Genomic DNA, 13640 nt, shown 5'->3' on the forward strand with positions numbered 1-13640 from the left:
GCTTTACCTACCTTCAACTGGATATATTCATTGAACTTTCCATTATTTTGGAGGACTACACCTAAATCTTTCATAGATGAGACCTGCTCACTATCTTAACCTCAATTATCTACTAGTGGAGTATTTAAAGGAGTTGACCCAAATGTCATTGGGCGGATTTTTTTTCTGTTCAGGGCCATATTACTGTCAGTTACCCAAGAGTAGATTCGATCTGAGTCCTTTGCAAGGGTAATGGAATCTTGGCCATTCCTACCAGAAACTAACTTCTTATCGTCACTATAAGAAGAGAGACTGACAGTGATACTAAGCTTTTGAAACGGGGCAGCGAATATTATAAAAAGGAGGGGCCCTGAGATGGAGCCCTGGGGAACACCTGGTTTGACGTCATGTATGCGTCTAAGCAGCCCTTCAACCTTAACAACTTGCTTCCTATCTTGAATGAAGCTTCTTATCCAATTGAGAACCTTGCCTTGGATCCCAATGTCTTGAAGTCTATTCAACAAAATCGTGAGAAAAAGTGCCATTAGTAATTCAATCTATGACAAAGTCATAATTCACAGTCATTTTTAGTTTGGTCAAATCCTATACTTCATATTTTTTGGTTTATGAGTTGAAAGATTGGAAGATAATAGTATTAGACCATAGACTAGCCAAATCATCAAAATACGATTTTTTAAATTTATTACATAATGATGAAGGCTACTTTGCTTAAAATGACCATACATGTCATGGATGAGATTGTATATTTGCTATTTGAGGTGGGTTTCCCCAATACGGGGTACAAAATACAAAAATTGTTTTATCTTCTTTTTCGGGCTCCATTATTGTATAGTTTGCTCCCCAAACGTTCACAAGGAATGTGTAGGTGTTGATCCTGTAACAGAAGTAAAGTCAGTGTTTAACAAAAAATCCATATGAACCCTACTTTCAAGGGCTAGCCAAATTCGCAAACTCTTTTAGTTGTAAGTGTTGGGGATCCCATTCCCAGAAGCTGTAAGGAAGTTCACACATCAACAAAAAAATAAATCTAAATAAATCATAATTTGAAGCATCCTGAAATCGTGGTCCAGGACAAAGTAGATGAATGGTCTCTGAAATCAATACCATCATACCGTTGGCAAAAATAATGGACTGCTACACGGAAACACCAACTTCTGCTTGTGTTTGATTTCCGACTGGGCCCAAGGAGAATCTGAGCCGGACTCTTAAAAACATAGATGCGGCAGTTATCGGTCCCTTGACCAAAATTGTGAATTAATCGCTGACGACGGGGATATTCCCAGAGTTTCGGCTGTGGAAGTGGGCCGTGGTAGTTGGCGCGTTCGCCTTTTCTACTTGTATGTGAACCCAAGACAGTTTACGTCAGCCGATCTGATTTATGTTCGTATTGTTCCGTGCACAATTGAGTACATCATCCTAATATGATATGAATGATTGAAGTACAGGATGAATGATGGTTCACGGAACGGTGTTTATTAAAATGTCTGTAAGAAGTGCATATTAACGTCATGTGAAAATCACGGAAATCTTTGAACTGCCCATCGTGCAGTCCGTTTAACGGTCAGATGTCGACCAAATCCCAACCAAATGCTCGCAGAGACGTCGTAAGAAGTCTGGGAAAGCTGGGAAGTTTAATGACACTCTCGAGAAATCTATTCTCAGAAATTCATCGGACGCAATCGCGAAAATCCTTGGTCACCAAAGGCGATATTCCCGTGATTTTTTTGAGAGGGGGAAGAGAATCGGAGTAAGCAATCTCATCCTCAAGAATCGATGTTAACAAAATGTCAACCCTTTGCCGTCCAGTCCCAGTGATAGTCAGATGTGGCCCACATGCCACACCTTACAGAAGAGGCAGACATAACCCATTGTCGGCAATCCGAGAAACCCCTTGATGGCCAGTATGGCTAGCCTGACGAAAGGAGGTCAATCCTTAACATTGGTATGTAACAATCCCTGTTGCGGTCAGATGTCGTTCAAGTGCAACAGTTTACAGAAGAAGCCGCCACCGTCCACAAAAGGCCCTGAGACAACCCAGTTAGCCTCCATGGAGAAGAGGCGGAAGTCAACGTGGTAAGGGAAGTTCAACCAAAAAGACAGTCACGTTGGAACATCCAAAGTGAAAAGATCTCCGATCGGGAAGCTCTACTCGTTGGGTGAACGATGGTCAATTTTGTTAGACTGCTGGGAGGTTAGTTGATCCATTTTGAATAAGGACAGTAGAAGTCAACGATTGGAGTCAGGACACAGGAAGCCGTGCAGAGTCAAAAGGGACTTAGGGAAGTGCATAGCATACACCAGTGTGCCAGCATAGACAAGCTGAAAAGTCTCTGGAGCTGAGTACAGATGCAACTTCTTAGTTATACTCCGTCAATTCCTATTCCCTACGAATATTAGAGAGAAGCAAATCAAATAATGAAGGAGCCCGAGGAAGAAGAGAGCTGGACTTCATTGTTTTAACTAGCCTGGATTCTCGAGGGCTTAAAGGTGCTCTCAAAACGCACATTAAGCCTCTACGGTCACTAGAATTGACCCTAAATTCTGGGTTGGGACAAAGCTCATGAATGCTTTTGAAAACGTACAGTATCAGATACCTTTCGTACCTTCTCTGAACACTGTACAGTCCCAACTTTTTCAGTCTCTCCCAATGTACCTAGTGAATCATTTTTGGACTTGTTCGACCTTTTGCGAACCTACTCAATTGATCGGAGCCCAAATAGGTGAAGCATATTCAAGATGTGGCTGGACAATCGACTTGTACAGATTCAGCATCGTGATGCTATCTCTGGACTTCAACGTGCGATATATTCAACCACACATTTGAAAGGCTTTACCTACCTTCAACTGGATATATTCATTGAACTTTCCATTATTTTGGAGGACTACACCTAAATCTTTCATAGATGAGACCTGCTCACTATCTTAACCTCAATTATCTACTAGTGGAGTATTTAAAGGAGTTGACCCAAATGTCATTGGGCGGATTTTTTTTCTGTTCAGGGCCATATTACTGTCAGTTACCCAAGAGTAGATTCGATCTGAGTCCTTTGCAAGGGTAATGGAATCTTGGCCATTCCTACCAGAAACTAACTTCTTATCGTCACTATAAGAAGAGAGACTGACAGTGATACTAAGCTTTTGAAACGGGGCAGCGAATATTATAAAAAGGAGGGGCCCTGAGATGGAGCCCTGGGGAACACCTGGTTTGACGTCATGTATGCGTCTAAGCAGCCCTTCAACCTTAACAACTTGCTTCCTATCTTGAATGAAGCTTCTTATCCAATTGAGAACCTTGCCTTGGATCCCAATGTCTTGAAGTCTATTCAACAAAATCGTGAGAAAAAGTGCCATTAGTAATTCAATCTATGACAAAGTCATAATTCACAGTCATTTTTAGTTTGGTCAAATCCTATACTTCATATTTTTTGGTTTATGAGTTGAAAGATTGGAAGATAATAGTATTAGACCATAGACTAGCCAAATCATCAAAATACGATTTTTTAAATTTATTACATAATGATGAAGGCTACTTTGCTTAAAATGACCATACATGTCATGGATGAGATTGTATATTTGCTATTTGAGGTGGGTTTCCCCAATACGACATAATTCAAGGAACAAATTATAAAGCTTTACCTCGACTTGACATTAGAATTGACTATGACAGACATGAAATTTGTAATCTTTCTGGCCCTCTCATTGCAAGTTACTGATCAAATCATCATAATTTATAAACTTTCAGACCAATATCATCAAAATTGATGCCATTATTTAAGAAAACTGTATCGTTAGGCTTTACCTTCGGGGACCTCATACGCTGACTCAGTGGTAAAAATATCCTTTAAAGTTTTAATGGAAATTCCCAACCACACCTTGGCATTTTTCTCTCTCAGAAAATCATGTGAAACAATTTTGATTTTATTGCTTTATGAAATTCTAGCCCACATAAAAACTTGCATGCCTAAAAACATTATAAAAACTAAAATTTTCAAAAACCTACCCAATATAAGTTGGGAACACATTTAGTTAGCTCTTGAATGTAAGTTATGAGATCATCTGGTTCACCGTTACTTAGTTACATGGAATTTAGTGGTCCAAATTTCATCGTTTTTAGCCCTCAAATGCCCCTGTTATATGTTAATTCAATTTCCGAAAGAATTAATATCGATTTTCAACATCACAAATACAAAAGATTAATTTTCCTCTTCTTACATAGTCTCATAATAGATAAAAATGCGATATAATGTCACTTAAAACACACTAAAAGTGTAATCTTTGAAAATGTGTTTTACAATCATCATGTGTCCATTTAGTTATGCATTCACTAGAATTCTGAAGACAATACATACAACAAACAATGTTACAGATTTTGTCGTTTCTTGAAGACTTTGTTGAAACTGATTGAAAATAATTTCTTTAAGGTTTCATTGATATTTGTGAAATTTTCACTGACCACTCAACTAAATGTACCTTGGACACTTTTAAAAATGAATTTTCAAAAATCTGCTTTTTGAGGGTTTTAGATATGGTTGTATAAGTGTTTAAGTTAATTTGAAATTATGCAAGAAATGGAAAAATAATCTTTCATTTTTGGGATAATGAAAATCGATATTATATCTTTGGGAAATTGAATTAACATATAACCGGGGCATTTTGGAGCTAAAAACGATGAAATTTGGACCACTAAATCCGATGTAAATAAGTAGCAGTGAAATAGATGATATCGTAAATTACTTTTTCAAGTGCTAACTAAATGTGCTCCTAATTTACATTGATTAGGTTTTTTAAAATTTTAGCTTTTATAATGTTTTTAGGTATGTAAGTTTTTGATGTGGACTTGAATTCCATGAAACAGTAAGATTAAAGTTGTTCCCTATGACTTTTTAGGGTAGAAAAATGCCAATTTGTGTTTGGGAATTTCTCTGGAAATTTGATAGGGCTTTTTGAACACCCTGCTGACTGACGTCACGAAATTGCGCTCGAAATTCAACTGGAAAGTCGTGTCCGACCCACGGTCTGACCCCCGTGGGCAAAACTTCGAACAAGGCGGCTCTATCTTCCCCTATGGTTTGAATATTTTATTCCTGACCCAAGCGTGCCCGTCCATACTCAAGGCATTCATGCTTAAGCTAAGCATACACATTTTTAATTCTTGAGTATTTTGTGTGACCCAAGAAAACTATCAAATCCATTTTTGTCGGCATAGGTCCAACCTATTAGTAATTGCGGGATTATGCTCTATACCTGAGAACCAACCCAAATATGTTGGTGTCAAATGTAATGAAGCTGGATCAGTATGTGAGCGGATTTCACATCCAAAAAGTATTGCAAGATGTTTGGAAAAGCCGAGGACAGATAATTTTACAATATATTTGAGGAGCACTGTTGTAATTAATTATCAACCAGGTAAGAAAGTCTCATTCTGATAATCGACCTTTTTCATCTCCAACTTATTGATGCATGACGTAATATTTTATGCGAATAATTGCTCATTTTGCTTTTAAGTTACGAGATCCTCTGCAAGAATTTTTGCATGGTTGATGACGTGTAACAAATGAGATTTAGGACAACTGCTAACTATTAAAAGTAGTTTTGATAGATTTTCAGAAAGGTTATACAACATTTTGATGCATTTTGAGATTATGCAATAAATTGCAAAATAACATTTTGTTTTTGTGATGTTAAAACTTTGCATTGATATTTTTTGGGAATTTAAGTTGAGATATACCTGCCGCTTTTGGAGCTAAAAACCATGAAAAATTGATCGTTAAAAACCCATATAACTAATTAGATTTAGCAAGATTTTACAAGAAAAATATTTTTATAGATGTGCATCCCAATTACATCCAAATACTTTTTTGTGATGGCAAATATTTTAACGTGATAAAACGGAAACACAAATAAATCTACATGCATTTGAAACATTTATTGATTAAACTTTTTTTACAATATTCAAATTCATTGGCATCTTTTTGTGAAATATTGAATGAAGGTACAAATGTTCATTATGCAAGTTGTTTGCAATTCCAAGATCATACTTGGCTTCTTGACACTCGAAAGTGACACTTACACTGAACAAAAATTAGCAAATTGTACGTATGTTCACTTTCTTCCCTTTTCTTTTTTTGTGTTCATGCGCTGCCTCGAAAAGACCTACTTACTGAATTATGACCGTTTCAAGCATCAACCATAACAGAATATTTGGAGACAATGTCATACTTTTGGGTTTCAAAGTCACGTGACCATTGTTTACTTTGAGCAATGACGTCAAGAAGGTGAAACCCAATTGCTTTTTGGCAAATCAGTTTTTCATGTGCGCTAGAATTTCGATAAAGCAATTAAACTAGAACTAAAGTTAATCACTATGATTTTCTGAGGAATAAAAATGCAGCAATGTAGACAAATTAAAAAGGCAAACGAGGTTTAGGTGTTGACAATGTCGGCTTTTTGAAATGCAAACTTGAATAAACTTCACACGGCTCCTAAAACCATCTGACAGGCACAGCAATTTTCGGGAGCAAAATGTTATCAAATACTATGTGCATTGCCACTTGGGCTTTAAGATGAATATGAAAGTTTTGAGAACATGATGCAGGTCAAGAAACACAAGGCAGAGACTGTTAAGGTTCACTGCGAGAGCAAGACTTTTGCTGAAACATTGAAGGAAAATCTAATTGTCATCCCTGGCAATGTTATACAGTGTATGGCAGAGATGCAAGACAGAAAACAGAACCTAGTGTTCAGAGGTATCAAAGAGCTGAAGGAAGAAGACCCAAACAAGCGAAAGACCTATGAGGAGGGGGAGATCCTGAAGGTGGCCAAGAGAGCAGGATTGCCGGACACCTTCAAAAGTTCCATCCTAGCGGTGCGAAGGCTGGGAAAAAGGGACGACGGGAGGGACTTTCGGCCTCTGTTGGTCAGGCTTTCATCTCAAAATCTCCGAGATCAAGCTCTAAGGTCAAATAAAGTCCTCTGAGAACAAAATAAGAAAAATGCTGAATCGGGAATTGTGACAAAATACAGAATCGACCCTGACATGACTAAAGATCAAATGGAAAATCTGGATAAGAAATGGGAGGAAGCACGGGACAAGTCAAAAACGGGCGACAGTACTCGTACTTCGTGATTGGTAAAGAAAACCCCGTCCTGCAATGGACGGCCGAGGAGGCACAATAAACAAGAATAACAACCATGGCTCTGAAGGGCAAGGAAATGATGGGATCTGATTTCTGTCATGGAATATTTGCAGTGGCTTATACAACAAAGAAAATGAGGGACCATCTTATCCCAGAGCTCAAGGCTGACATTGTCTTTCTCCAGGAAATAGACCTTGATGACTATTGTGATACACAGTTTACACTTCAAAATTTTCAGACATACACTCATCAATGCAATAAAAGCGATCTTGCACTCTTGGCCAAAATGGATTTTTTCAGAACGTGACTCAACTTCATCTCGGCATTCCCCGCCCAGAGGTATGGCTTTGTCTAGAAGAAAAAGGAGGACGAAAAACAACTGTTGACAACATATAACGAGAATAGAACAATACACAAACAGAAACGATTTCTGGCCTCATTAAAATGGTCGAAAACAGTACAAGTGGACGACTTTTACTGACAGGTGACTTTTACTGGCTGATGGAGAAAATCAGATGAAGACGGAAAAGTTCAACGAGCTATTGTTGAAGGTCTTAAACAAGCACGCACCTCTGAAGTTTATCAGGATAAAGCCAAAGAGATCACCCAAACCAAGGGTTCAGTTGTGCAAACTACGACGTCTCAGGGACAACGCCAGAAGCAAGAATAAGAAAGGGAAGCTAAAGAACCTTCGAAAGCAATGCAATCGACAAGCTCAAATTGAAAGTATCTCGAACATCAGAAAAAGGGTAGAAACAAATCCACACGGGGTCTGGAAAGTTGTCAAGGAAATCACGGGGTGTGGCAAAGTAACGTCGAATACAATCAAATCCAATGGACGGGTGCTTGACATCAACGACACCACAAAACATTTCAACAGATTTTTTCTTTCAAAGGTTGAACAACAGATCCCCTCATGGGAGCTCGAAATAGAGCTAGACAACTCCGACTGCCAAAAAATGATTTTGCATTCAAGACTGTGGAAGAGGGGGTTATCATCAAGGCAATAATACCATGATGAAGAGGTCGAAGTGCCCAGACATTTTTGGGATTGCACCAGTTGCTCTAAAACTGACACCCGAGATCTTGGCCGCTCCACTAACACATGTAATAAATGAAGTGATCAGGGAAGGAGAAATACCAGAAGTGTGGAAACGAGGAAGAGTACTACCGCAACATAAAAAGAAAGAAAAGGACAATGCTGAAAACTACCGACCGGTGTGTATTCTTCCAGCAGCAAGTAAGCCTTTGGAAGAGATCATTCTGATACAACTGGCTAAGCATCTTGAGAAGAGAGGAATATTGCCCAAGTCACAATACGGATTTCGGCCCGGTCTTTCGAAAATTCAAGCGGCGGGAGCAATTCATCATGACTGGACGAAGGCTCGTCAGGATGGTCTCCACTGTGGAGCACTCTGTTTTGATCTTTCAGACGCTTTTGACACCTTGAACGCTGACTTGCTCATTGCAAAGCTGATCACATACGGTATGTCTAATAATGTGACATCACTTATCAGATCATACCTGAAAGGAAGAACGCAGTGTTCAGAGTTTGAGGGGATGAAATCAGAGCTTATCAGTATGAAAATTGGAAGCCCACAAGGATCAAAGATCTCCCCGATGCTTTTTCTTGTGATGGTAGCCGATCTGGAGGAATGGGTGTCAAATAGTTCGTTATTAGCCTACGCTGACGATATAACATGCTACACATCAGCCAAAACAAAAGAAGAAGTACGTCAAGGCTTGAGGGTATCGGCAGCTGAAATCCTATAGTTCATGAAAGCTTCTCGCCTCGCTGCCAATGCATCAAAAAACAAAGTTTCTTATGTTTGGGAGATCCATGGAAGAGCCATTGCAAATAGAAGACGCTCTAATGGAAGAAACAACTGCCGAAGTGATTCTCGGTTTCACTTTCAGCAAAAATCTATCTTGGAAGTGCCATCTGAATAATTTGGAGCCCTAGTTACGGAACAGAATCGGGATTGTGCGTCGCTTAGCTTGGAAGCTTCCATCAGTGGTGGTCGCGGAAATGATTGAAACACTTTTTACATCAAAACTCAAGTACGGAGTTGAGGTCATTTCAGACGCACTCGACTCGAATGATCCAGTCTTGAGGAAGATAAATTCTCTCCACTCCGCGGCCATGAAAGCCGCCTTGAATATACCAAGAAGAAAACACGTGGAATATAAAGAGCTTCTACAGAAAACAAATCAAGTTTCTTTAGACGTTATTGTAATGCGTGCGATAGCTTTGCTGGCTTGGCATTGTGGAAGAGACTGGTTAAATCATCCCCTTACAGCGGACGAATAGAAGTTCATGTTGGTGAAAAGAACACGCGCCAAAGATCGTCCAGAGCCTACCCTCCCCAAGCAACCAAGAAGTCAATTATTACCCGATTTGTTGAAATTTGGGAAAGACTGCCTGTGCACATCAAGGAGGAAGAAAGCAAAACTAAAGTGAAAAGTATAATCAAGAACTGGGACCTATCTACTCAGTAATAACAAATATGAATCCAAAGAAGCAACAAAGACATTGTGAAACATATCTTTTTAGGACGTGGAATATAACAATCCGTAAGGTCGATCAATAGGAACCATACGGATTTAAAACTGCATATCTCGTGTTCCTGCGACCAGAAATAAATAAGTCATTCATTCATTCAAAGGATGAAACGCAAAAGTCACATTTTTCCTTACGTCCTTAATGTTTAGGCCAGCATTCATGTTTGGTGGTAAAAAAGTAATTGAGTATGTTTGGATGAGCCAAGTAATTGGTGGTTTTTGAGGCATTTGATAATAGTTCTACTGGATGTGAATGTGGTCGAAAAGTTAGGAGAGAACGGCTTTGAACGTGGTGCTACCCAAGTTTCTCGGTGCTGGACTAAACATTAAGGATGCGAGCAAAAAATGTGTCTCTTTTGTCGAAACTGTCGCACCTCAGCGTATTTTCTGCCACTCTGTGGGTGAGGTGTAATTGCAAAACGATCCAAGCCATTAGTAAACTGATAAACGATTAAAAATCAATTAAACTGCAAATTGAACTGTTTTGTTTCATCCTTTAATGTCCATCTTAAAGCCAAAGTTGCAATGCATAAAGTATTTAATAACATTTTGCTCACAAATTTCTTTTCCCCTTGTTAAGTGATTGAAGTAACCTTACTTTTGTTTGGTTTCCTTTGCATGAATGAAAGTGAACATTATACCCCTGAAACTCAGTTCTCATAAGAGAAAATTAAAACAACATGTCCAGCCAAGATGCACCGTGCATGCATTTAGCTTTGTTATTTATTTCAATTTACTGGCTTGTTGAAGCAAACAAAATTCTGATACTGAGCCAAGAAGATAATAGATTGACCGAAGTACACCTATCATGACATTTTTCTGAGCTTTGTAGCGCTACTCGCGCCAAATAACTCGATTACTGAAGATTTATTTTGTTGGTGATGCGATTTGGTTGTCATGTTTGTCTAAGTTCTCCCTACACAAAATGCCCAAAATCAGGGTGCCGCAACATTTTTTGATTGTATGGAAAACACTAACCAATGATCGCTATTCAACTATCACCCTTCAAAAAATGTAGTAAGCCTTTGAATGGGCGTCACACCCCTTTCTGCATCCCTTGGCAGTGACTTTCCATCATAAACGTGTGTTTATCCATTTTCACGATTGTTTTAAAATTGCAGAGCTGACTGTGGTTGAATTGCAACACGGCAAACTCTTCTCAGCGTCAGTCCCAGGAGTTGATCCAATCACGATCCCTGTTATCTCCAAGTCATCCCTGCAAATCCAAATGGGCCAGGCCTTGGTGGTTTGTTTGGAAACCGCCCTGGTTTGCAACATTTGGCACCAAAGTGAGTAAATATTTCTGCATCACGCCTTTGTCTGCAAATCGGTATTTATCCAAAAAAGAATTAGAGGAAATATTGCGCACTTTGCAGTATTGAACTCAAGATGACCTAAAGGAAGTTTACATGATGGCGAGCACAAATCTACTTTTCAAGACATGAAAATGTCCAATGATAATTTTGATGATTTTCCCAATTGTGATCTTCCATAAATATTTAATCTTAATAGTTTTATTTTCAATTTCGATGATAATAGTTCTTTTCATTATGTTTTACCTCCTCTTGAAGAGGAAAAACAAAAATAGAGTCATGAAACTATGTTTTAAGATGCCTGACTTTAAAAAGGTATTTTTCGCAGAATACGTTCTTGATGATTCACGCTAACGCCATAATTACACAACCAATTCTTCTTAGTGACCTTTCAAGAGTAAATTGCTAGCACTTTTGACATATAAAGAGGGTTTAACAGAGGGCTTTATAATACCCTACATTATATACTTGTAGCATTCCAACGACTCTTCATCATAATCTTTTTCCATTAAGTTGTGCTAAAAAAGCTACAGGTATATAAAGCAAAGTCATGTATTTAAAGTTAGTCATCAAAACCTTGAGAAACTGCGCTGTTTCTAGTACTATATAGTTGGAAATGATGGTTGCAAAAGTCTTGCCGTCATATTAATAATATATTAAACAACTTTATGTTCAATTCCTATTCAGAACATTGTGAAAAATTTTGGAATTTGAAACGTCTCCCAAAAAATTTGGTGACTTTTCATTGTGTCACAGTGCTTCAGCCATGCATTGTTCTCCTGATAATTTTGATTTACTTCAACTATTCATTTTTTCAATAAAGTCTGTTAGAGTGTTTGTTTGTCTGAACCTAGATGAAGCAGAGGGCGCTTCCTCCGCTCATTGGAAAGTACTATTGGGTCCTTTAAGTAACTCCTGACTGATCAGTCAGCACTCTCTTTGGGGAGGTCCCTGGTCTACTTTTCGATGCAATGAAGGCAATAACAAACCAAAACAAAAACAAATAATATTAATACAAAAAGGTTTTCACTCTTTTGGAAAAATCGTTTGCAAAATCAGGAAACTTGTGATTCACAAAAATGAGTTCAAAAACAAGTTTTTGAGGCTTTAAAGTGTATTTCACGCATAAGTATTACGCATAAGCGATGAGTGAAAACTGTGGCAATTCATAAAAATGCAATTTTTGATGGACAGTTTTTTTCTTTCTAAAGAGAGCTTTATTCTAATCCCCTAACAAAGAGCTATCAAGCCCCTAAAGCTCTTCAAGGGAACTTCCAAAAAGCGGTCATGCCGTCGTCTTCTTTTCCTACTTCAATGCCCCGAAAGGGAAGAACTTCTCGGAATGGTGGTTGAAATCGTATTCTTAGAATTCCATCTGTATATGGCGCCCAAACAAGGACAAACGTTGAAGAAATAGAAAGATAAACAGTTGCGTTGTTGGAGACAACTTCAAAGTTTTACATATCTAAGCGAATCATTTTTGTGCTCCTACCTTTACTTTGGATCTTAGGAATAGAAAGCTGTGCAATTGATAATATTTTCCTATTAAACAATAAGCACAAGATGCGCCATCAAAAAGGTCCCCATTTGAAATTCGAATTTTGTGACAAGGTATACAAGGTGTATATGTGCAAGATATACACGATTCGTTTTTGAACAAATGACGACAAGGAAAAGCGATGAAAAAAATAATCAAATATATTTCAGTTTTAACCAGTTATTCAAGCTTTCCACTTCCACGGAAAAAAGAAATCATATTAGTTCAAGAAAGAATGACTTGATCTTGTTCCGGCTACCTTGTAAAGAGATTTGCAAACCTTCTTCGAGACAATCATTTCCCATACCAAGTGCCATGTCTAGGACCCTTAAATATAAACTGGCGACCCGATATATTCACCATCTTATACCTTACACATGAGGTGCTTGTGTCCTAATTTGTGAAATAATCAAATTGAGGTGAATTATGCAATTGGTTCATAGATGGACTCAAAACTGGCATTGATATCAAGACTCGCTCTTCTTTCTACAGGCACTAACCAATGGACATCCTTGCCTCCCATGACCACACGCCATCAAGAGGGTACACTGAGCCTTTTAGAGGGTCAGCCAATTGCTATTGGAGGACGCCATTCATCAACTGTCGATCACGGAGTTGTGGAGATCCTGAACATGCAAAGCAACCAATGGGAGCAAGGACCCACGCTGAATCCTGCTCGGAGGTCTCATTCCACAGTGGTCGTGAACCAAAGTACTGTGGTGGTCGTTGGAGGGTATAGCGAACAATCAGCCACTCTCAACTCCGTCATGATCCTACACTCAGAGGATATGAATTGGCGGCTACTGCCAAATTACCCTCAACCGGTCTACGCTGCGGTTTGTGGTCTTGTGGAGGTCAACGTGATCGTCTGCTTTGGAGGATCCACACAGACCAGTGACTCTTATGCCTTAAATCTCTCCCAACTCCATGCAGGATGGAAAAGGGCTCCGCAATATGACTTTCACACGTCTCTTGTGTATGGGGTCATCTTACGCTTGAGACAAAATCTGTTCTGTATGTCGCGTATGATTGCACCCGCACAATCCTTCGCACAGGTGATGAAAATGGATTTGACCGGGAGCAACCCCAAAT

At 38.9% G+C, this 13640-nt stretch overlaps 1 protein-coding gene across 1 annotated transcript in view; it reads left to right on the forward strand.

The window, feature by feature from the left end:
• Positions 1-13640, forward strand: part of LOC131892315 (uncharacterized) — a 19924-nt gene that overhangs the window by 4781 nt on the left and 1503 nt on the right. The window contains exons 2-4 of the mRNA XM_059242121.1: positions 5207-5406; positions 10820-10987; positions 13041-13603. Coding sequence (XP_059098104.1) covers positions 5207-5406; positions 10820-10987; positions 13041-13603 — 931 coding nt within the window. The remainder of the gene's footprint in view (positions 1-5206; positions 5407-10819; positions 10988-13040; positions 13604-13640) is intronic.

The sequence above is a fragment of the Tigriopus californicus genome, chromosome 12 (assembly GCF_007210705.1).
Source record: "Tigriopus californicus strain San Diego chromosome 12, Tcal_SD_v2.1, whole genome shotgun sequence".
NCBI lineage: Eukaryota > Metazoa > Arthropoda > Copepoda > Harpacticoida > Harpacticidae > Tigriopus > Tigriopus californicus.